The sequence below is a fragment of the Pleurodeles waltl genome, chromosome 9 (assembly GCF_031143425.1).
Source record: "Pleurodeles waltl isolate 20211129_DDA chromosome 9, aPleWal1.hap1.20221129, whole genome shotgun sequence".
Classification (NCBI taxonomy): domain Eukaryota; kingdom Metazoa; phylum Chordata; class Amphibia; order Caudata; family Salamandridae; genus Pleurodeles; species Pleurodeles waltl.
In genome coordinates this window covers 49,720,423-49,746,129 of record NC_090448.1, presented here as the reverse complement: position 1 = coordinate 49,746,129, position 25,707 = coordinate 49,720,423, and the positions used below count along the sequence as shown (strand labels likewise).

The 25,707-nt window shown below is 44.0% G+C and overlaps 1 protein-coding gene across 2 annotated transcripts in view; it reads right to left on the bottom strand.

Annotated features, from left to right (window-relative positions):
• CHCHD6 (coiled-coil-helix-coiled-coil-helix domain containing 6) overlaps nucleotides 1–25,707 on the bottom strand; it is a 746,922-nt gene that overhangs the window by 229,687 nt on the left and 491,528 nt on the right. For both annotated transcript variants that reach the window (XM_069206262.1, XM_069206263.1), the window contains one exon: nucleotides 11,189–11,324. In XM_069206262.1, coding sequence (XP_069062363.1) covers nucleotides 11,189–11,324 — 136 coding nt within the window. The remainder of the gene's footprint in view (nucleotides 1–11,188; nucleotides 11,325–25,707) is intronic.

The following is a 25,707-nucleotide window of genomic DNA, read 5'->3' as shown; positions in this document are numbered from 1 at the left end:
GGGGCACCGCAGATCCGTTCCTATGCCTTTCATGCAATATACCCCGCCAGTTAGTTCACATACAAACCCCGGCCACAAAGGGCCCTGTGTCAGGGCTTAAAGTGGGCCGGGTCCAACCACTGACAAAGCCAATAGTCCAGGCTTGTTGTAGGTCTCATGTTATTTGCTGCATAATATATCTGGAAGCAAAATACCAGTTGGGCGGCACACTGCTAAGCACTGATTTTTGGCTCTCGTATTTTGAAGCCACGCCCTTAAATGCATCGGCCACGCCCCTTCGAGAGACCCGCCAGTCTTTTCATCCATCTTAAAGTCCTCCCCAGTGCCCCTCTAGAAATACAATGTCCACATCCATGCCAGGCGAATGCCCGTACACTGCCACCATTACACACAGGCGCATTGTATGGGACAGAGCGGTGTACGTCAGGTCACCTTGCAGATGGTCAGGCCAATGCCACATAATCTGCTCTTACATACAAACCGACTTCACTGAGGAAAAACCTACACAGTCGTTGTTAAAAGCCATGACACCCTTGTGACAAAGACAAAAGGTTTGTCTCTCGCACTGTGAAGCAATGTTGGGGTTGTGTTAATGGGACTGTAGTTTGGGCCCAGCTTCTCTCACCACCAGTGTCAGGTTCTTTTAACTTGTTAGAATTCCACAGTACGCTCAATCATTTTCCACTGAAATGCATTTGCTTGAATGTATGAATATTTAGTAAGAATATAAGTGATGCATTCTCCAAGTACAAGTGTGGGAAAATGAGGGCCATCCCCAGGGGCGTAGCTTGGTCAGTAAGATTGTGTGGGGGGTGGGAGGCGTCCTTGAGAGCCAGATTTCCCAACATTCACCCTTGCATACAATTTTAAAATAAATTATAGGTCAAGAGGGCTGCACAAGAGAGGCTTAACGGGCAGCAGAAAAGCAGAGGAATGCTGATTGGTAGGGGTACATAGTGAGAGAAAACACATTATTTTGTGAAATAACCACATGTTTTAAGTCTTTCCAAACAGAGGGAGGGAGAGGATTTGTGTGCCTTTATATTTATGTGTAAACATTCCTGGTGAAATATGACATGCATCTCATCAAACCCGACTGAAAGCACCTGTACCCAACTATTCATCACAAAATACATTTATTAGAGGGGTGTAACATCCCAAACACACCCGAAGCTATGCCCTTGGCCGTCCTCCAGTGATCTTAGGCGTAAGTAGTGTGATAAATTGGAACCTCAGTACAACCTATAGCCCCTTTTTCACAGTCTCTCCTCGACCTGGATATGCACATAGACTAGAGGTGCAAGGTGATTGTGCTGGGCCTCCAAAGCCTCACCTCGGAGAACAAGGAACCTGGTAATGACATCAACCTTGACAGCTTCAAACCCCAAACTTTCACTGAATGCAAAGTCACTTGGTTCATTCCCGACACCAGCCTCACCCTCAGGGAACACATTGACAAAAAAACAAAGACAGTCTAATACTATCTCTCTATTCTAAAGGAAGTGAAACTGTTTCTTCCAGTAGCCACTTCAGAACTGTTGTCCAAGCCCTTGTCCTCCCGCGTCTGAATGGTACTAATGCCCTATTCTGTGGCCTCCCAGACTCCACACTGACACCCCTTAAAGGTATCCTACATCCTTTACCATGTCTCATTCAGGGCCTAAAGAAACATGATCACAGCACTCCCAACTTGAAGGAATACCATTGGCTCCTATGCAAACCCAGTACCCTGCTTATTTTGCAGGCACGCTCTCCATCCCTGGTGGTTTGCTGCACACCGCAGCGAGAGTCCAATTAGTCTGCAGACTAAAAAGAGTATAAAAGAAAAAAGCACGACAGCAGGCCTTTTCCACCCACGCACCCATGATTTGATGGAACATCCCTGTAACTATCAAGACTGCTCCAACGCTGCTGCAATTTAGGAAAGAGTTGAAGACACATCTCGTCAAATAACACTAAATTCCAGTGCATTAACAGTCCACAAACCACCTACCTCTCCTGCCACTAGTTGACTTTAAGATTGCCTTTGACCATGTACAGTGCTCTGCTATCTCTTAGCTAGGTTCGCACTAGAAATACCACATACATCTCAGAGGAGGGCTGGGGTACACATGATGTTCAATGCTGACTGAAGTCACCTCGATCCTCCTAAAAACAAAAAAGTCCTCTTGCTGTTCTTTTCACAATTTTCTAATGTCTGAAAGAAAGAATTTTCGGATGACCCATCTTCATGTGATGCCCAGGAGGGAGTAAAGGCTTGGAGAAGGTACATGAAGATCTGGAGGATAGGCTTAAAGGTAGGGTTGCCACCTTTCAAAAAATAAATTCAGGCCACCTTATCACGCCTGGGTGTGATACTTAAATAGAACATCATATATAATCATTTGTATTGATTTGTAACATGCCATTCCTGTTTTTGTTTATTCCACTTATCAGGTGGAAACCCTACTTGAAGACCAGGAGGTGTGTGAAGGCCAGGAGGAGGGGTATAAAGGCTTGGAAAACGAGGAGGTGCAAGAAGACCAAGAACAGAAGTTTTAAGGAGAAGAGGAGAGGCCTGAAGGTCAGGGGGTGGGACTGACAGAGAAGAGGCGGGAAGGCCAGGAAAAGTGTCATAAAGCTTGGGGAAGACGAAGGCTAAGAAGGCAGGCTTGAATGCCAGGTGCGGACACTTTAGTTCCTGGGAAAGGGGCATGAAGAACTTGAGAATGGCATGGGGTACAAAGGTGTAGTGAAGACAGATCCAGAGTAAGTTCAGCAGGTTCTTTATTAAGAGTATCCCATCCACAGATCAGGAGCACCATCAAAGACAGCTATCCTCAAGTCCAACCGACATCCACCAGAATCCCTCCAGAGCTTCCACACCCAACACTCTAATATGATGTCAAAGGGAACACAGCACTGAGCCTAACATTCTATCCATCCATTCTGCTGTCAAACTCACAATCTACCACAAAAGGTAGTCCAGAAATAGAGGGAAATAGGTGTCAGAGGAGCCCTAGAGCCCTCCTTGCCTGGAGTTAATATTTGCTTTTTGAGTTGCCCACCTTGGGCTTCTCCTCCTAGTCTTCTTTCGTCTGTCCCTGCACCATTCTAAGAATATTTCTAGCTTGTGTTAGAGACTTCATTTTCTCTTTCACTTTTGTCTGCATTGCCGATGTTTCTTTCAGGAGGAGGTGTATAAAAATGGGTTGTATGTTTCATCACACTTCCCAGAGCATCACTGTGATGGACAGTGGACCATGAAAGCGGGTGTCTGTGGTGTTGCAAAAGGGCGAGTTGGAACCTCCAGCCCACCTGGAAGTGAGAAGAGAGCTGATCCTGATGAAAAAGTTACTTTGCATCTGACAGAATGGATTGCGGATGAAACACCTTCTTTAAATACTCTAGGAGGGGAGTTAAAATAATACTTATACACTGCTCTCACGTCACCTTGCTTGAATGGGAGAAGCCATATTAAATGCACTGCATACAACTAGCAAATAAATGGAAGCTAAAATAGGGTCTGCGGGGCTGGGGAGGCCAGAAGGGCAGTTTGAAATAGAGAGATACAGAGGAGAAGCAAAGGGGAAGGAGGAACAAGGCATTGTGGTACTATTTGATATTGGTAAGTACCAACAAAATGGCTGACCTGTAGGATATTGAATCACCGAAAACATGTTTAGGGAAAAGTGGACCAAGAAGACCCCCAGACCTCCACAACAAGCGATATTCAAACCAAGACAATCTATTCTAAGCAGTAATCCATGCCGTAGATTTAAGGGATTACACAAATTGTAGATCATACACAGGAATAAAATGAAACACCCAAACATTATACTTATCAGGCAATTCAATGTGATCTCACCTGACAAACATTTTTACCATAATCTAAAGGTACAGAAGAACACAGCACTGGTTGGAAAGGAGTGCCTATTTAAGATTGCTGCTCATTCCTTGATTAATTTAGCGTAACCGCACCCTTGGGAGTACAGTCATCTTGGTAATCCTATTGTGGTTAATAAAACATATCAGTAAGGTATTTATGAAGGATACAATGCGCTCTGTGGGACCAATTTATCAGTGCAAAAAGTAAACCTATGTAAAAGATGATGTGGTCCACAGCATAGCTATCTTGCATTACAAGAGAAGAAATCAAAACAGACCCTGCATGATGGCAAGACCCCTTTAGCATGAAGCAAACCTAAAAATATTTGTTCCCTGGAGAAAATATGTGTGTATCACTCTGTAAAAATAGAGACAGACTCTTTCTTCTGCTCCTGTGTATGCGAATAAAATCACTGACAGAAACAGTGCTGAATTTTGAACATGCCAACAACACTGGATAAGGCTCACCGAAAACATTAGACAAGGGCTGGCCATCAACATCAGACTACAGCCAGCCAACAAAATGACACTATGGCCAACCTACAACATCAGACTAGGGCAAGCCAACCACTTCAGAATAGGCCTGCCAACAACATTGGGCGAGGGCAAACCAACATTATAGGACTAGTGCCAGCTAACAATACTGGATAAGTATCTGCCAAAAAGAAGTCGGACTAGAGCTAGCTGACAACATAGGACGAATGCCTGACAACATCAGAATAGGGACAGCCAACAACACTGGACTAGTGCCAGTCAACAGCATGGATTGAAGCATACCAAAAAGGGATGGATGGAATGCTTCAATTAATCTCAGCTACTGGTAATTACTCAGGGCTCCCTCCCAATACACTATTAATTTGCATACCATGCCACTTCAGTTTGAACCCAGCCAGGCAAATCAGTCTTGACCCTGCTCCAGTCAAGAAGTCGAGCCCTAACTGCCTGGTCAGGTCCTCCCAGAAAACAAGCAAGTCAAGACTGGTTTCACCCTTTTTAGGCTCATCAGTAAGGTATAGTTGGTTCCACTGGCACAGCGTGCACATGTCCTACGTCTGAGCATTGCTGTGCCACATGTGGAATCACACTAAAGCATATAAAAAAGTAATTACTGGCATGCCTGAATAATTCTTTTTCATTGGTAATTACTAGGGGCTGCATCCACATTGTTTGGCCTGCCAGCTTGGGCTGGACTGTTTCTACTGGAGTAGGACCAGGATTGATCTGCATAAGATGGGTCTCTGTCTAGAGAGGCACAGTGGGTGAAAATAATGGTCTAGAATGTAGCCTGGAGCGAACGTCAGTGGCTGTGATTAATTCAAGCATTGCTTCCATTTTGTTGCAGAAGGCACCCTAAGTGGGATGGGTATGTCCAGACATGGGTCCCATGCTCACTGTGCCACAGGACTCAAGCTATACCACAATCAAGACCTAAGTAGGTAAAAAACAATATGGGGCTGTTTGTGTTCCTATCTGGAGGGGAACTAGCCTGGCAGGTCAGGCTGGACTGTTCCTATTAGAGAAGGACCAGGTCCTGCATAAGGTGGGTCTCGGTCTAGACTAGCAGAGTGGGTGATTAGTTCAAGCATACCCTTCATCACCTTGTTGTTTTTAGCAACATTGGATTAGCACAACAACACAAGACATTGGCAAGTCAACAATACATTATAAAAGGTTTGTCAATAGAATCAGACTAGGTCAAGGCAACAACATTGATTTAGTGCTTACCAACAACACTGAACATTGTCAAGTTAACAATATTCTTTTAAATTCTGTCAACAACATAGGACAAAGGCAAACCAACAACATTGGATGAGGGGAAGCAAATATCAGGTTAGATAAGCCAACAACATCAGATTAGGGCCTGTCAGCAAGCTCTGACTAGGACTGGTCAACAAGATGGACCAAAGTCTGCAACAATGTTGATGAGGGCCTGGCCAACTGCACTGGCTGATGGCTTGATAAAAACATCATATGAACACCTGACACAAATGTCAGAGTAGGTCCTGCCACCACCAGTGGATAACCGGACAACAATATCCAACTACTGCAGCTAGCAACTTTGGACTATGCCATGCTATCAACCGAGTAGAACCATTCTACAACATCAAATTAGTGCCTATCAAGATTGCCCAAACTGCTGAATGAATTAAATGCTTGCCCCTCACATTTTGATATGGCGGTTGCAAGTTTGAGTCAGTGCAAGACTAAATTAGCATTCCATTCTTCCAAGAGCAGTAAGCCATGTACCATTAAATTGGTTAATAGGCACAAATGTAATTAACAGTGTTGTGAAATAAAGAAGCTCAGTATGAAGTGCTACATGAATAACACTTTTTTTTTAAACTAAAAATGTTGAACTACAGCAGGCCAACAATAAGGGACTACGGTCTGCAAACAACACTGTGTCATTGGGTGTCTATCCATACTGGACTAGAACTTGCTGTCATCATCAGATTAGGGCCTTTTAATAATGTCAATGTCAGATTAGGGTTGTTAAAAATAATAGAAAAGCTGTTTACAACACTAGATTAGTCCTCCAGATAACATAGCTGGTCAACAAGATCAACGCAGGGCTTGGCAACAATATTACACTAGGGTTAAAGGGGTGTGGAATTTAATAAAATATCTACTTGTCCATGAGACAGGTTGCTTCTTAAATCTACTTGTCCTGTAAAAAAATCTACTTGTCCCTTTGGTGCCATGTAGTACGGCGACAAATTATAGTAGCAATCTCATTATGTAAGACCTCTGATAATAGCCTCTCTCTTTATGCCAGGGCTACTACTGTAGTATAATAGTTACAATTTCAATACCTACTATAGGAATTTCCTTATTTTGCCACCATTCCGAAGATCTACATACTGGGTCCGGAGGAAGCAGTAAGCAATAGTTCCAGGGCTGGAATGCTTTTGAGTCTGCAAACCTACAAACTTGCATGCTTTAAGGATTTTCACCAGCTCTCCTCTAATCTTTTCCTATAGGGAGAAAGGTTGGAAATGTACTCCCGACAGTGGCACAAGTAGAAGTTCTTCCAGGGTTGGGAAAAAAGTGGTTAGAGGGAAACTGAACTGGTAAACCCTCAATAGATTTTCACATGAGCAAATCTACAGATGCATATTTGCTCGTGCTAAAATACAGTTCACAAACATTTTCTAGGAGTACGATTTCCTGGTCTACTTCTGTAAGTTCTTGTGAAATCATGAAAGCCACTAATTCAAAGACATATACCATGGTGCACTTTTGTGACTTTCTTTAAGGATTGGGTCTCTAATTATGTCTGACATTAGCAAAGACATTTTGTTTTTCATTAAACTTCTGTGTGTCTTCCACAAGGAGCATAGTGGCACACAAAGTAGTTTTGTTCAGTGCCAGGAACTACTGTGGCAATCAATGGCGTAACAAAACTGGAAGGTGCCCCCCTGCAAAGAACATGGAGGCCCCCCTCCCCTCAGACTCACTCAGAGCAGGTGTTGTGGCAGGGCGCTCCCGGAGGGGGGCTGCTTTGCCTTTGTTACGCCACTGGTGACAATGTGTGCTTTTTGAGCCAAAAAACGTTTTTTTCTTTTTGCCGGTGTTTGTTACAATGGTGAGGGCCTGGCAGCTCCCACTACAATAACGTGTTACAAAAGCAATGTCAAAACTAGAAATGCATTGACGAAACCAAAAGCCTCTAAAAAAAATGTTGGATCGGTTGGCTTTGCCAGTGCTTGTTTATTTTCATGCTTCCCATAATCGTGTTGAAAATGGTTACACTGATTTTCCATTAGGAATATTTTTGGGAAATACTAGCTTACATCAACACATTTTACTAAATGACGATTCAAAGAAACAGCACCTAAATTTTCATAGTAACAAAACATTTTTTTACTCCTTGCATTATTTTGAACGCAAAGAATCATCACTGTTGCTTACAAGCTTCTGCAAACATTTTCATCTAATCAGAGAGAATTCTGGGAACATTATACTTAGCCTCATATTGTTAACCTTTTCAAACGTATGTACACTTTATTTTTTATTTTTACTGGAACCACTGTCAGTAGAGCAGAGTGACCTTAAAGCGTTTATTTACAACGCTTACACTAATAATGAATGCTTCTCATTAATGACCCATAAATAAAAAGTTTGAACAGCATTATCATACTGACACACATTACCTTAACTGCAGACAGTTCCCTTCTATGTAAACTGGTAGCCAAAGTGTGTGTGCTGCAGGGGGTTAGACCTAGTTGTCCCAAGGACAAAATAAACATGAAAACTTGTTGCCCTTGACCCCAAACAATATGTCCCGGGCATGAGGCGTTAGGAATTCCACATCCCTGCGGTTACCATCGCCGGGGTTTGGATACTAAACAAGCACTGGACTAGGGCTTACCCTCCCTGTGAGTTGGACATTGGATGAACATTGGACTAAAGTTTACCATCAGAATGGGTTGGGCACCGGTCAAACATTAGACTTGGAGTTACCATCACAATGGATTGCACATTGGTCTTGGGTTCACCATCACAATGGGTTGGCCACTGGACTAAGGCTTGCCATCACAATGGGTTGGTCAATGGACAAACATCGAACTAGGGCTTAACCTCGCAGTGGGTTGGCCTTTGGACAAACATTAGACAAGGGCTTGCCATCACAATGGTTTGGACACTGGTGAAACATTGGACTAGAGCAGTGGTTCCCAACGTTTTGACTTCTGTGGACCCCCATTTTATCTTTATTGGAACCGGGGACCCCCCACTGAATCATTTTTGGAATCCGGGGACCCCCCAACGGAGCCATTATTGAAAGCTGCGGACCTAATCTGTTAATATTTTTTTAATTTTTAAGCAGTCGTGGACCCCCCCGAGCCTTTCTTTTCAAAACATATGTCTCCCTCAGGGTGGGCTCTGGACAGCCCAGAGGGCAGGGTGCAATGTATTTAAAAAGTAGGGAATGTACTTTAGAGTTTTACATGTCCTGGTACTGAAAAATCTTTAATTCGTTTTTCACTACTGCAAGGCCTCCCTCTACCCATAAGATCACATTGAAGGTAGCTTATTACATTTTATAAGCGTAATTTGCAAATGGGAACAGATAACCAGTTCATGTTTGGTGTCTCTGGAACTGGAATTTAAAATCCTAACTTATGATGAAGTCAGATATTAAATTTCAATTTATAAGATGCTACATATAGAAAGTTGGAACTTTCTTGCCTTAACCATTTGAGGCCTACAGTCTGTCTCTGGGTCACATGACTGGGTATAGCTGACAGCTGGGCTTTGTGTATTCCTCCAAGACAACCACACACAATGGGGAGCTGAGGTGTGACTGGACAGAGCATCACTGGCAGGATGGGAGGGAAGAGCTGGGCCCAGCCCCACTTACACTCGAATAGGCTGTGTCCTGTCTCCACACAAAGGGCTGCATACTCCCTGTAGTTAGACTGGAGCCATGCCCAAGAAGGCAGGGCACCTGTACACTTCAAAAGCATACCTCTAGAAGCTTCTTCCCACTTCAAAGGCATGCTGGGATATATACTGGACCTCACACACACCACTCCAGTACACCTCTGGACCTGTGGATACTCTGCCAGGAAGGAGCACTGCTTTGCTTCTGAAAGGACTGCCAGTCTGCTGGATTGCTGCCCCGCTGTGCTGACCGGTTGCCCTGTGCCTAGAGAAGGACAGAACCTGCATTTCTTGAACTCAGATCCCAGAGTGACTTAAAGGGCTAGTTGGCTGGTCTCCTTATTTTAAGCCTCAGAGACATAGCAGGCCTCCAACAACCTTGCACCGGCACCTGGACTCTACCATCTGCGAGTCTAACCTGCCAAGTAGTGCCACCCAGCCCTGGACCTTTGGAAGTGGGCTTAAGGTGCTCTTCCAGCCACTGTGGATCCAGGGGAATGAAGGCATCTCCTCTGCTGCACGGTGCATACCCAATGAGAAACGGCACACCATTGCTGTGTGGATTGGCCCATCGCAAAGACCTGCATAGCAGCCCATCGGAACTGCAGTTGTGTAACGAATGCTTGGGGCAGGCTCTTGCACCCCTCGTCAATGGCAGCCTTATGACGACCCTGAACTCTACATCGCAGCCTTACAGCTCTTCAGCACAAACAGCTTGCCCAAACTGCGCGCTGCATCCTCAATCTCAGACTTCTCATCACAAGCCCTGTCTATGGTATCCTCAACAACAATGCATGCCCTTGCATTGCAGCCTCGTTGCATCTCAGAACCAACGCATCACTTCAGCTACGACATACACCTTCAACTTGGATGCTCACAACACTTTGGAAACAAGGTACTTTGTTACCAGGCCTAACAGGGTCCCTGTAGACAGCCCGCTCTCTGTCGCGGTTGGTCTGAACTAGTGACATTGTCCGGGTCCGATGCAACTAGATATCCACAGTTGGCGATTTGTGCTTTTTGGCGCTATTTTAACTAAATTCTTTTAAACTGCATATCGCCAGCCCTACTTTTTGTTGCTTTGGCCTTGTTTTATTTATTACATAAACCTATATTGTTCTAACCTGGTGTAGGAACCTTTTTGTGTGGTATATTCACTTTATTCCTGTTTGAAGTGTTGCACAAATACTTTACACATTGTCTCTAAGTTAAGCCTGACTGCTCGGTGTCAAGCTACAAGAGGGTTGGGCACAGGTTAATTTAGGGGTTGCTTGTGGCTCACCTTGACAAGAACTGTGGTTGCTGATTGACCAGGGCTCACATCCCAGTCAACCAACAACCCAATTTCAGACATGCTCCAACCCCACAACTGGTTGACCAACTTTTGGTGTTTCTTTAGGCACTGGTGGGTCCTTCTACATCTACAAAATATGGCCTCAGGTGCAGGAAGTACATGATCAGTACTTGGATGTGAGTGTGTAGATCAACTGCCTTCCACTCATAGCCACAGCACTCACACAGGAGTAGATAAAATCATTAAACCTTACAACACATGCACCTGATACACCAGTCCTCAGATTTAGACAGGTACTGCTACTGTATGAGAAAAGATGGCTAGGATCTTATGACATCCCAACAATTTCATGCTGGTGAACATCTTAGACAGGTCAAAGGTCAAGGCCTCTCCTTGTTACCAATAAACATATCTGCAATTTTATTAATGGGCTCAAACTCCCATGCTCTCCATCACTAACCCCCTGTTTCTTGTTTAGTATATCCTTTTCAGAGGTAAACTAGTCTGGTATGTTTTTAAGTATGCTTTCTAGAGTATTAGTCAGATGGCCTAGTTACTCAAACAAACAAAATGTGCCACTGAACAATGCTTTGCCCCGAGGGTGGCCAACTCAGAAGAAGTCCAGAATCATGCATCTCTTACCTTCTGTGCATCACTCACGCACCGCCGGTATTCCTTTGCCAGGTCAGAGCAGTTTAGAACTTCTTGTCTATTTTCTTGGTAGCAGTTCAGGATCTGGGACTGCAGTCCCTTGCACACTGGGTCATAGCTTCTAGGCCTATGAGGAAAAAGAAGAGCATATGAACACAACATAAGGGTGATCGACACGTAACAGCATAGCAGAATTTCACAGCTGAGGAGGGAAGAGCAAATGAGGTCAGTTCTTTCACTTCAGTTTCAAGAATGAACATGCCAAACCTATGAAGTGTGGTAACCTGGCATGCTCAGTCCTACCGCACCTGTATATCAGCCACAAACCATTTTTTGAAATGTATGTAATGACTATATGCTGAACGAAAAATGCTTATTTTTAAGAACTTTGTGTCAATAAGTGAGAGGGGATCCAATCCCTGCATGCTTGGTAGGTGCTGGTAGGTGCTGACATGGAAAAATGTTAGGTTGCTCCTTTTCCACCACCTTTCAATCGTCGTCAGATGCCCCACCATATGATCTTTGTTTTTTCCTAAATCTTCTATCCCATGTGTTGCTCCTCCTATTGGTTCTTCTCTCTCACATATTTGAATCCAACCTCCTGAAATTAAGCCTCCTCTTCTGGTTCCTACTGGTCCTTTATCTGATCCCATGGCTCCTTCTCTTCCAGCTAGAACCTTCTTTCCCTATGGATCATCCTCTCCTGAACACTTTATTCCCCGTCATTTCATGATCCTCCTCCTTGTGGTCCTCCTCATCCTTCACTTTGCGACCCTCTTCATCCTCCTCCCCAGTTTTCTACCCAACTCTCCATATACTCATCATTCTGATTTGTTTCCGCAGGACTCTCTTCTTTCACTCCTTTTCTTCTTCTTCTTTCTCTATCTGATCTGCTTCTTCCGCCTAATCTTCCTCTGTCCCCTTCCATTCCCTACCGGATCCCCAGTACTGTGAGAGGTCATAAGCTCATGTACATCCACAGTCTTCATATGCTTCTGTTAAGATTACACTTTTCCAGGGTTATAAATTGAAATGTGTTTTGCCTTTCAATCCTACCATCCTATCTTCAATCCATCTTTTCAGCTATTCATCTTTTTACCCTTCCATTCATACAGTCATTAATCCATCTGTCCATTCAACTTTGCATCTTCCCACATTTCCAAAAACTGCTCATCTTATCTGTCCGCCAGCCAGCCACCCATCCTTCTTTTTTTCAATCACTCAGCATCAGTCAATAGAACCACGTATCCACACATCCTTTCACCCTTTTGGCAATCCACCCTTTTACTTTTCCTTCATTTCACCATGCCATCGTCCAATATTTGCCCCAACTTTTATTGCTTCAAACCATCCATTAACCCATCCTTCCTATCATGCGTTCGTCAGTCTTTTTATCCTTCTATGTATTCCTCTTTCTACCCTTCCTTCATCCACTCTTTGCTGCTTTCACTGTCTGCACGCCTTTCTTTGTTTACTCTTCACCTTGATTTTTATTCCTTACTTTTCTCTTTCATGCTGACTCTCTGGCTCTGTGCTTTTCCTACTTTTCATCATCGCTCTGCCTCCATCACTGCATTTGCGTCATTTTGCACCACTTCGCCAGGCCCTCCGCTCTCTCTTGGTGTTTCCCAACAGGGTTATTTATAGGTTTTGTTTATATATTTATTTATTTGCAGTTTATATAGTGTGAATCAAATCCAATAAGAATCAGAGCGCTTTGAATAAGAACAGGTTTGTACATAAGCACAGTTATGTTTTGTTTCATTACATCACAAGGTTCGTTTGGATGCACTACCTGGAGATAATAATGGAAACAAGTAATATCTACTCTGCTGCTCTACTGCTGAAGATTATGGAAAGATGAGGGTGTCTACACATACAATCTGCCCAGGTCTAAGCAGAAAATTACGACTCCAAGTACAGGCAAGGCGCAGCATCCCTTGAACCCACCAAGTCATCTCCTATTTGGGAGACTGCTTGGATTATTGGGACTCCATGGGAGTGCTGGGGGCATTATTCCCACTAGTATCCTGAACAAGGCATCTCTTCTAATCCAGAGCCATCAGCAATGGTGTTGAATCCCCAGCTTCAGGATTCCAGTGAAAGGTTGTAGAGGGCATTGTCTACGAACATACTTGATGATTGGGTACCAGTCCACGGCCACAAAAAATATACCTCAGAAATACAAAGCTCCAGCCATTGAGTAAATTGTGGCAAGCAAAAGGGCATGCTGCTAGAACCATACACATTCAAAATACAGTCCAAAGATAATTACTAGAACAAACATTATGTCAAGTATATGCTTAGGGCTCTTGGTTTTATGGCATTCATAAAAAAAAATAGTATTTATCCATATTTATTTTGTGGGCATTTTATTGGTATTTATGTATATTAATTGTATGTTTTGAGCATAAATGGAATTGTAAAATGGTATATTTCCTCATGTATTTATCTGATAAACATGCACTCATAATTTAATGCCTGTCACATTTTAGAAATATAAGCAGCCAAATAAAACAAAACACCACACCGACAGGTAAATATTAACATAAATATTAACGTATACTTCCATATAATGCTAACATATGCCTGCATTTAAGGGAATCTCATCCGGTTTTAAAACCACATGGTGTCTATCTGCTTATCAACTGGTCTGGAATTCATGAAGGACAACAAGGAGAGTCACTCACATTAAGCACATTTTTCTGCTTTTAAAAATAAATTCAGATAAGAAATAGATTGTTCCTGCCTTTATTTATCTTGAAAAATCTGTAAAAACTGAAATCTGGAAGCCTTGTTTATGATATAGCGAGGAATATAAGAAATGTAGCATACTTAACACGCCCTCTGTTAGATTTGGGTATGGTCGTCTTATAAAAACTTAGGAATTTCACTGGGGTGAACTTACACTGTGCAAAGCACAGATACAATGAGTGTCATCATCTGGCATGGACGCACCCTGAGTACAGGGATTCTTGAGCAAGTGAGCACATCTGTTGAGTAAAGCAGTGGTCTGTTTTTCGCAGTGGAAGATGGTCGCCTCCTTGGTGTGGCCTTACAAGATTTACGGATTCATGGGCTACGGCATGACCAACTCCAATCCATCAGGTGCTAAAGCAGTGGGTCTCGCTCCATTGTAGGCCAGATCTCGACGCATCTCTCTCTGTTGCGCTGACCTTGCGTTACTCAAAGGAGAAGGATGGCGTCACCGGCTCCTTCGTTCTCCAGGGATTCATCTTGTGAATCTTCATCTCGTGACTCCAAGCCAGCCACTTTGCCACCCAGAGGCAGTACTCATCCACAGCCCATCTTCTCCATGCCACTTCCGTTGGTGCCTTCTACACTCTCAGCGGACTCCACCTTGTAGTCCCCATAACTGTAATGGCCTAGTGCATCCCCGAAAAGCTATCAGTGTCTCAGGCTCACCTACAAGTTATATCCGAGTAGGGACCATCCTTTTTCACATCATTAAGACTTCTGTCTGCTGATTCCCAGACAGAAAAAGCTCATGATGAACTAATCAACAGGACCCAACATACCAGCCCATGGAATCCATTTGGCAACTCACCCATATAAGTTGCTATAGTAGGGATTCACAAAGTCTCTGTGTGCGTATTATTAGAAATGGTCCAAAAAGGCTTTGAGAAACCAGCAAAAGGTGATACTCCGACAAATCAGAAACAATTTTTCCACACCAATGAAAAGCGAGAAAGTCTAACGAAAACACAGACATTCAATAATATGTTAAAATAGATGCAAGGGGGTGGGTGGACTACCTGAGGGCTTCTTGCGCTTATACTAAGAGATCAGATGGAAAGATCTGAGTCACTCAGGACTAAAAATCCCCAGTGGTAACAAAACATTGTTAGTTAAGTGCCTTGGAGAATGCTCAATGACTGACAAGGGGCCAAGGTAAAAGAGGTATGGCATTCCAAAGCCAAGGAGTGGTCATTGAGAAGGCCCTTCCACAGGAAAGGCGTGTCTTATATAGAGGATTAGGAACAAGTGCCTTGCTCTATACTGCAGAGACCATATGGAGCATAGGGGTGAAATATCAAAAAATTACATTTGGAGTTAAGCCCATAGGCGACATGGTGAGTATAGCATAGTGCTTTAAAAGTCATAAGGTGTGTGATTGGCAGTCAGCACTAAATCAACGATATTGGGAAGAGCATGGCCTGGCAGGGTGAAAATGATATCTGTGCTTGCCAATAGGCATATCAGCACTGTAGGTACTGTCAACAGTCAATGTCAGCAGTGAACTTGTTCACCTGAAATCAGAATCTCTGGACAACCTATGCGGAGTCTCGGTTCTTCAAATCATGGCTCCAGCAATTCACCTTGTCTCTGCAATATCATCTTTTCTTTAACTCCTGCCGCCATCATTGATTGTACCAAGACGGCATTGTTGCACTGCCCTTGGCAAATCCCAGATGAACCATACCCCCTTCACCATCCTTCCAGCAGTCTTCAAAATCACGGAGTAAGACTTGGCTCAACGGCCTTCCAGCCTTTTAGAGTAACAAAAAGTTCTAAGACTGGTTTGAAGCAGGGTTACGCACAAAGTATGACGCTAAGGGCCTGATTTATATTTTAGTGGACAGGATATGCGTCACAAATGTGATGGATATCCCGTCCACCATATTACTAGTTCATAATATCATATGGCACTTGTAATACAGCGGACAGGATATCCATCACGTTTGTGGCAGAGTACCCCATCCGCCGAAATATAAATTAGCCCCCAAGTCAGTATTGCTTGCCATATTGGGCAAACTGCAGGCTTCAAAGGATGGCAGTGGACAGTCTGAGCAGCTGTTCATTGAGCTTTCTTCTTCATCTGACAAGTTCGACTGTTCCATTCTAACTGGCAGTTAGACTGGCAGGCCCAGGCCACAGCTGAGCAACTAGACACACATGATTTCACTTCCCCCTTAAATTTCAGTGGTAGTGGAGCTCCTCGAGGAGCTCCAATTTCCCCGATTCTTTTCAATCTGTAAGTAGAGCCCCTTTGGCAACTGCTGCACTCTTTCAGCTCCAGGGCCAGATAAAAAAACACTCTGGTGTATATTCGCAAACTGCATTTTGTAGTACATTTATAAGTCCTACAAAAATACTACTAATGTACTCCAAAATGCCATTCACAAACCTACTTACGGAGGTTTTGCATTTGCTTCTCTTGTCTTTTTCTAAGCAGATATCTCCACTCTGACTGCAGAGTCTCCACACATTTAAGTATATGTATTAGTAGTACAGGTAGGAAGGAGAGGGAACTGGCTGAAAAATGGGGAGATACTTACTATAAAATGAGTGGGGGTAAGAAGGAGAAAGGAGGGGTTTAGGCAGGGACATGCACCCACCGATAAGAGGAAGCCCATTCCAATTCACAAAGTGCACTTCTAAAGTTACTACAAACAAAAAAGTCTGATAACAGTTGTAAATGTGCTTAAGCTCAGAGTTGAAGTAAGACCAGCACCACACAATGCCATAATGGAGGTAGGGACTTGAATTAAATCCCAGAGCAAATAATGTTAAATTAAAATAATTGATTTTGACTTATAGGTCCACTGAATTGAATGTTAAAAATGTACATGTATATAAAAAAAAAATATATATATATTGTTTAATTCTAAAAACCTGCACTTTCGGAACCCTTAATTACTTGTTGGTGTTGACCGCGCTTCTAGAGTAATTATTTTCAGGTCAAAGTCACACCTTCAGAGGGTTTTAATTCTGCAAATCGATCCGGAAACAGCAAACCTGCAGCATCTGAACGGTAAGAGGATGTGATCCATTAAAAAACAAATGTGCACATCACAAACTAATAAATGAAAATCAACTGTGTTGAGACCTGTTGTGAGAGAACCCCCTGAAATCAAATCTACACCGGTAGCTCACTGGGAAACGGAATGAAAATGTAGAGTAGTGGGAACTTTTGTCCATCATAGATCTGGAATTACACTATTTAAGGGGAGGAAATTACAGACCAGAAACCAAATGTATTATATATTAATTCCATACTTAGAATGTTAAACTGATCTCTAGTGAAGATTACAATATAAGAATGTAACTCCAAAACGTCATTGGATACAAGTCAGTAAAAAGTTACTTTACACGTCACTTCCACAACTCCAGGAAAAGTCACCCAAAGGCGCCTTTCAACTTGTTCTTGAAAAGGTGGCCATTTGTATCTTAATTTCAGAAGCATTATAATTCAGTGAAAACAAAGTGTTTGCAAGATTTTTTTTTTATTTTCTCATCCTTTGTAGGACATTTCATACCTAGTGTTCATTAAAGCGAAATAACAATTGACACCCTGCATATCGGTTCTCTAATTGTTTGGGCTGTCAACTGAAAATCTATGTACCACTTCTCCAGCGCCACATTTGCTGCAAATACATGCAAAATGTGTGGCACATAATTTTGAACGCACGTTCAGGTGTTTCATTTCCCCTGTTATGTGAAAGAATATGTGCAAGTAGTCGCTGTTGTATTTAAGAACAAGGGCACAGGGATGCCCTAGATTTGCAGCCAGGAGATGGTGTCCTAGGAGGATCGTGCAAGTGACCCCTCGCCCCAGGCATTTTTAGGGGCGAGCGCAAAGCGCTCTGTACCCTGTAGTAATCTCTCTCTGGGCTTCCAACCACGCCCATGTCACGTCAGTCACTTTCATTGGTACGTGGGCTTGCCTTTTAAAATCAGATTGCTTTTATTTGTGAAAGGCATGGATACGTCATGCCTTTTCCGGTGTTTAGCCAACCTAAACAGCACCGGTAAACTACTGAAAACATACAAGGCTCGATGTTTTCAGCATGGTTTCCAGACTACTTTGTCTGTTTATTTTCCACGCAGCACGATCGCGCTGGGGTTTACATAGCGCAATTGCGCTTGGTTTTTCTGTTTTCAATTTCAACACGATCACGCTGCATTTTACGTAGAGCGATCGCGCTGTGGTTTTTTTTTTTCTTTTAATTTGTGTGGCAAGAAAAGTCCAGTTAGGAGTTTATAACTCTAATAGCTCTAACTAGAGCAAATACGAGATCCGTTGCATTGAAAATGCTTGTTCCTATTCTCACTGAGTTTGACACAGGGCGCTGCAATGCTTTGTGGTCCCTCTACACACATGGAGACACTGGACAGCTTGGTCCCGGTATCCCAGTGTCCCAGACAAATCGCTTGGTGCGGCTCCTCCATCTGGAGAATTTATACACAGTGAGTGGGGACAGTGCTTAATTTGTGCTGGTAGCTGCACGTGTTGGGCACCAAGGGCTTATTTTTCATCATCAAATTTTGACTAAAAAATAAATAAAAAATAAGCCCAGACCAGGACACAGGAGAGTGGGATGTGCTCAAGGTCACAGAGTATCTGCTGTTTATGGCCACAGTTAGAAAAAACAGAATTTCTTGAAGGGCGATGAGCTGTGTTTCATATATGGATCTCGTCCAGTACTCAGGGCATCTTTTGTGATCTACCTCTCTCATTGAGTCTGCCTCTAAGTTCACACTCAATTTGCTGGGGAGTAAATGGATTCCTATCAGCACTTTATTCCAAAGCCTGAAGAAGAGATGTGGTTGAAATTCAATATAATTATCCAGGAATTCTAACTTAAAGAACTCCCTCATACCTATGAGGCTGAGTCCGCCTTGATAATACCATCTTAGATTGTGACAGGAGTAAATCTTTTACTCTGCGTTAAACCTTCTTTGTGACAGTAAAATCTTCCCTGGGTCCAGCTGAGGAAGGGTTCAGTCACAGCAAGCAGAGGGTGGTTTAGGGATGCAAACTGGGCACGGTGCAGAGGTGGATGTGTGGTGCAAAAGTGACATTCAGTTTGGTCACTGAATGGGGCTCATAACCTTTAATCTCTCTAGTGTTTTGGATGCCCCACAAGTCACATGGATTGGGCTAAAGTTTACAACCTCATGAATGTTCACCATTTTGCACCTTTAGAAATGGAGGCTATGGGTAACATTATGTCCTCACCCTCCTTTACTGCTTGTCTGGCACCTTTCACAAGTTACACAACTTTTTGCCAACTTCAGTAAGTATTATGTGATTTTGGTATTTTCCTCTTCTATCTTAAGACCACTCTACACAGTGATACAAAACACTTTTGAAGATATTCACTAGAGTTACTTTATTTTTCCAAATCACCGACCTACTAAGTATCCAGGCCTAGACTTTGCATTAAAAATAATTAGTTAAAATACTGGAGGGTCATTCGAATTGAAACTAATCAGAACTGAATGCAACTACTTTTTAGGTTTGCCCTTGAGACAGCTTTACCTGGCTCGTCAGGCTCCTTATTCTTTTTAACAATTATAATAATGTATAATATATAAATATAAGGGCTTCTGATCAGTGTTCTTTGTTGCACCTACTTTGTGGAATGTAGAACTGCAGCATGCACTAGGGGATGTCCAGAGTAGAGGGTAGGGTTCTATGACTGTATGAATTGGTAGTTGTAGAGTGTGAATCTAGCTCCAAAGCAACAGAGTACTTATTGTACAGCGGACATGGCCCATAGGAAGATACAATCACTAGGGGAAGATTAAGGGTGAACTATTGGGCCAGGGCCCCTTAACAAGGCATGCCTTTGGCTTTCTTTCTGAATTGTAGTTGGGTTAGTGCTGACCTAAAGAGAACAGTGGTGCTGTTCTAGATCGGAGATCATGAATGGACTGTTTTGTATTTTGGTTCCTTCTTTCAACGGTTTACTCCAGTCTGGTGTCCTCCAGACTTCTCGTCTGGCGTTGTCCTCCAGACGTTGCTAGTTTGCTTACCAGTTAAGCTGGGATCTTGTTGTTGAGAGGTTTGTAACTGATGCCTTGGGACTTGAACATGATCCATGCTGGAAGGGGGAGCATGTGTTGTTCCTATAACCTGGGTGTGATGTAGTTGAATTACTTTGAAACCTTAATAAGGAGTGCCCCTGAGTGCATGATACATTTCAGGAGTGCTAGGGTGGTTTGGCGCAGAGAGCTAAGTAGGGCATTGCCTTCCCCCAGATTGGGGAGAAATACAGCTTGTACGGTTGTTGTGCAGTCATTTTCTACGAGAAACAGCTTGAATTTCTTCAGGAGGTAAAGATGGAGCTAAGCTGTCTTGGTCTTCAGAGTGTTCCTTAAATGTGAGGTCTGTGTCGGAGGTGAAGTCTGAGAATTTGGATGGTCTGTCAGCTGGTGAGTGAAGCATTGTAGGTTTAAGTTGGATAGCAAGACTCTAATATGGGGTTGCTTGGTGCTGTTGGCAAAAAGGAGGCATTAAGTCTTTGTGGGGTTTAACTTCAGAAAGTTAGTTGGCATTCAAGATTAGATGGGTTTTAAGCAGAATTTAATTTTCTGTATATCACTGGGTGATGATATTTTTTGGAAGAGTTGGGTATAATTTGCATACTAATGGAACCAGATGCTGCTGCCTTGCAAGAATTGATTCAAAGATTTCCATGTCAAGATTAAAGACGGTGGGAGAAAAGATGACGTAATTAGGTATTTTGAAGGAGATGGGGATCTTTGATCTTGTGGAATGGAGATAATGCTGGGTGGTGACATATGATATGAACCATTTCAAGATAGCGCATGAAAATTGAGTTTTGGATGGTTGAAAACTGCTGAATGGTCAAGTAGGAATAGGAGTTGTTCCTGTCGCAGCGGAGGAAAGTCTCATTGACTACTTGGAATGTGGCTATCGCAGCCTGATTGGTACTCCTATAGAAGATTACTCTTGCTGATGTGCTCCTATAGCTGGGTGGCAACTGCTTTCCCAATGATCTCCCCAATGAATAGAGGATGGGTAATATGGCAGACATTGGCAAGGTCAGCTTTAGTAGAGGAAGGGCATGACCGGTCTTAAGTGTGTATGTTAATGTTCCTTGGCTTAGGGATGTGTTGACAATTCCTAGAAGGGGTTTGTGGGATCCTCCTTGGAACAATTTGGTGATGGAAGAAAAAAGGGTTATTATCTGCATAGGAGGTTGACTTAAGAGGGTTCAGGATTTTGAAGACAGCCATGTGTAAGACTGGACCAAAGGAAATACATATAATGGTTAGGTAATAGGGGATTCCTGGAAGTGAGTGGAGTATGTGGAACTGTAATGAAGTTGGATCTGATTTTGTCAATCTCAGTGAAGAAGCAGTTGAAGGCATTGCATTTGTCGACTGAAAGAAGGGCTGTGAGTCCTCGAAGAGGATTGGTGCAGTGCTTGGCAGCCTTGAAGAGGTCCTTGCTTCTGTTGGTTGCCTCATTGATGGTGGTCTTGTAGTAGGAGGCTTTAGCTGTGATGATATGAGACTGGGGTTTAGAGTAGGATGATGTCATCTGAAAGTTTGAATCTTCTCTCTGGTGGTTGATTACTTTGATCTAAACAAAGTTTCCAAAGACTTTTTGAAGGCTATTCTTTTCAGCAGTGGCAAGAAGGATGGGAGTGTGGCGACGATGAATGAACATTGTAGAGGGACCATTACTGAGGATGAACGGAAGAGAGAAGTTTAAAATGACATTGACCTCTGTCAAGTGACACATTCCCTTAAGTTAGACAAGGCAATGAGGGAGGAAAATTGTATTAAGCAAATACTTAATAACATGGTCAGTGGTATATAAGAAAGATAGTGCAAATAAGGAGATGCAGCAAGCTGAAAGTTCGGCTAAGTTTATAGGAGAGATGACTCTCTTTGCTACATGAAGTTGATCGTGGGATGTTTGCAATAAAGAGTAAAGCACAAGAAGAATTTGTAGTGGCTGGGCAATAAGTTTGTAAATAGATGTATAACTTGTAATGTTAGTGATAAGTCTTCTGTGGTGAGAGAGATTCCACTAGTTGAGGTGGTGTAGGATAGTAGATTGTTTGGGGTGGTCAAGCGTACACCTGGAAGGATAAGATCACCAACTGCTTGATGTCACACAAATTAAATTAAATAAACTTGTGCTCCATCCCCAGCCCTTTTCACTGGTCACAAAGTAATCATCTTTAAATCAAAGGTAACATATAAAGGGGGTCATTCTGACCCCGGCGGTCTCAGACCGCCGGGGCCAGGGTCGGCGGGAGCACCGCCGACAGTCCGGCGGTGCCCCGCAGGGCATTCTGACCGCGGCGCTTTGGCCGCGGTCAGTGCAGGAAAACCGGCGGTCTCCCGCCGGTTTTCCGCTGCCCGTCAGAATCCTCCAAGGCGGCGCAGCATGCTGCGCCGCCTTGGGGATTCTGACACCCCCTACCGCCATCCTGTTCCTGGCGGTTCGCCCGCCAGGAACAGGATGGCGGTAGGGGGTGTCGCGGGGCCCCTGGGGGCCCCTGCAGTGCCCATGCCCATGGCATGGGCACTGCAGGGGCCCCCGTAAGACCAACTGCACCCGTAAGACCAACTGCACCCGTCGCACCTTCCCACTACGCCGGCTCCATTCGGAGCCGGCGTCCTCGTGGGAAGGTCGATTTGCCCTGGGCTGGCGGGCGGCCTTTTGGCGGCCGCCCGCCAGCCCAGGGCAAATCCCAAAATACCCTCAGCGGTCTTTTGACCGCGGAGCGGTATTTTGGAGGGGGAACATTGGCGGGCGGCGGAGGCCGCCCGCCAATGTTAGAATCACCCCCAAAGTGTTTACGCAGTGTATAAACAGCAGACAAAATCACACAAAACATAATAAAATTAAACAACCTGTTATAAAATAAAGACAAATATGATAGGAGTAAAATAAGACCAAAACAACAAAATTCCGATAAGAAGAACCAGAAATAAGAATTTTTAAAGAAAAGCTCCAAATAAAATAAAGCACTCAATGAAGTCAATGGTCGCATTAGACTGGGACCAAGGTGTAATTTCAGGCCAACCACGATGGAGCCCAGGTCAAATACACCAAGTGGACTGACCACGTCTGAAAGTGAAAAAGTTTGAAAAAGTTCTCCCTTTAGAAACAGACTTCTAAGTCCCAATGCAGAATGGGACTTTGTCACTTTTTGTGAAGCAAAATTATTTCTGCGCAGGATGCCACTGAAACTTTAGACTCCACTGTGGAACCAAAGAATTGATACCTGAAGCAGGTTTGTCCCACTAGTGCTCTGGAGCTTTTGCGGTTTCTCACTGAAAATATTATATAAATTCCAACTCAAAATGCAACTTCAATGTTTTTTTGGCAGTGCTCAGAAGCTCAGAGGACAAAGCTGAATTTCATTCTGACGATCCAAAACTTACCACTGAATCTCTTTAGGAAATGTATTCAAGAGTTTCAAACGTTCCTCTGGTGCCCACAACAACCAGGGGAGTACTCCTCCAAGGCCCTAGGTCCTCGTAGGAATTCACTTAGGAACTTCCTGGGTGTCAGGCAGAGTCCAACAGCAAAGTTCAATCCCAGGCCAGTTACCATTTGTCTTCTACACAGGAATGTCCTCTTCAGCTTTTTATGCTGTTGCCACACAGGAGATCAGTCTTGTGATTCTTGGAGATCATTCTGTTCTTGGATTTCAAGAGTAAGGGGGTACAACCACTCAGGCCCTTTTCACTGGTCATGAATCCCAGATGCAGGGGTTTCAGTCCATCTGAAATCCTTTCAAAAGTCCAGCAGCGTTCTGAGAAAGGCTTGGTGACGTTCCTAGTTTGAAGGGTTCACCAGCCCCCACTAGCGGGTGGGGGACACTCCAAGACATTCCTTGTCCCTTGCTGACCGATGGAGTAAATACTCCCAAGCCCTGACCTACCTGCATATTTAGTAATTTATGTTTGCCTTGTTGCAAATAAGCCTAAAATGCAATGTGTCTGGCAAATCAAAGATGCCCAAAGTCTTCAGACACACTAAACTTAAACTCTGAGACCTAGGATTGAGTAGAGTGTATAGAGAAGATTACTATGAAAATTACTAGTGTCCTCCCACAGGTAACACCAAAATCCAGTTTGAAGCAGGACCTGAACCTATGAAATAAAATGATACACGTTTAGTAAGATAAATGCAAGGTCATTCAGTATCAACCACATCACCGAAACTGCCCTCATCGCCGCCATCAATGACATCAGAACCATACTGGACAACGGTGAAACCACGGCCCTCATCCTCCTGGACATCTCAGCCGCGTTCGACACAGTCTGCCACCACACCCCACGCACACGCCTCAGCGATGCAGGAATCTGCAACAGAGCCCTGGACTGCATCACCTCCTTTCTCACCAGCAGAACTCAGAGTGTCCGCCCTCCTTCCATTCCACTCTGAAGCCACCAAAATCATCTGCGGCGTACCCCAGATTTCGTACCTCAGCCCGACCCTCTTCAACGTCTACATGGCTCCGCTCGCTACAATCGCCAGATCTCACAACCTCAACATCATCTCATACGCTGATGACACCCAGCTAATCCTCTCCCTCACCAAGGACACTACCAAGACCAACCTCCATGAAGGAATGAAGGCCATCGCCGAATGAATGAAGAACAGCTGCCTTAAACTGAATTCCGACAAGACTGAGGTCCTCATCTTCGGCTCCACTCCCTCCGCATGGGACGACTCCTGGTGGCCTGCCACACTGGGAACCGCTCCGACATCCACCGACCATGCACGCAACCTGGGATTCATCCTGGACTGTTCACTATCTATGACCCAGCACGTCAACGCCATCTCCTCCTCCTGCTTCAACACCCTCCGCATGCTTCGGAAGATCTACAAATGGATCCCCACTGAAACCAGAAGAACAGTCACCCAAGCACTCGTAAGCAGCAAACTGGACTAATGCAATGCCCTCTACGCAGGAACCACTGCCAAAATCCAGAAAAGACTGCAATGCATCCAGAACGCCTCCGCACGCCTCATCCTGGAAATCCCCCGCCACTGCCACATCACAGCCCACCTGAGAGACCTGCATTGGCTCCCCATCAACAAGAGACTCACCTTCAAACTCCTCACCCACACTCACAAGGCACTGCACAACACCGGACCAGAATACCTCAACAGGCGGCTCTCCTTCTACACCCCGACCAGACAGCTTCGCTCCGCCAACCTTGCCCTTGCCACCGTCCCATACATCCGCAGAACAACCATTGGCGGCAGATCATTCTCGCACCTCGCCATCAAGACGTGGAACACTCTTCCCACCCACCTGTGTCAGACCAAGGAACTCCTTATCTTCAGAAGACATCTCAAGACAGGGCTTTGAGACCCTCACGGGTGAGTAGTGTGCTTTACAAATTCCCTGATTGATTAATTGATTGAGTATCAGACAAGGGAAAGCATGATTTGTGATCTGGACCTGTTTGATCCCTTTCAAAGGAGCTATATGTTTTGCATGTGCCTGTCATGCAAAAGTTGACACTGTTGTGACAACAGGAGAGGCAGAAAAGTAATCCCTGTCAAGTCCAGTCGATCTTTCAAACAAAGAAGTCTTGTGTGAGGTCCTGGAAGGAATTTCACATCTCATTAAAAGGCAAGGAGCAGCGCTAGACTGCGGTTAATAAGCCTAAAATGAAACAAGCAAGTAAATATAACTTTCCTTCTGAAAGTTACAATTATTAACTAGTTACAAAAAATCCGGCTTCACCAATGA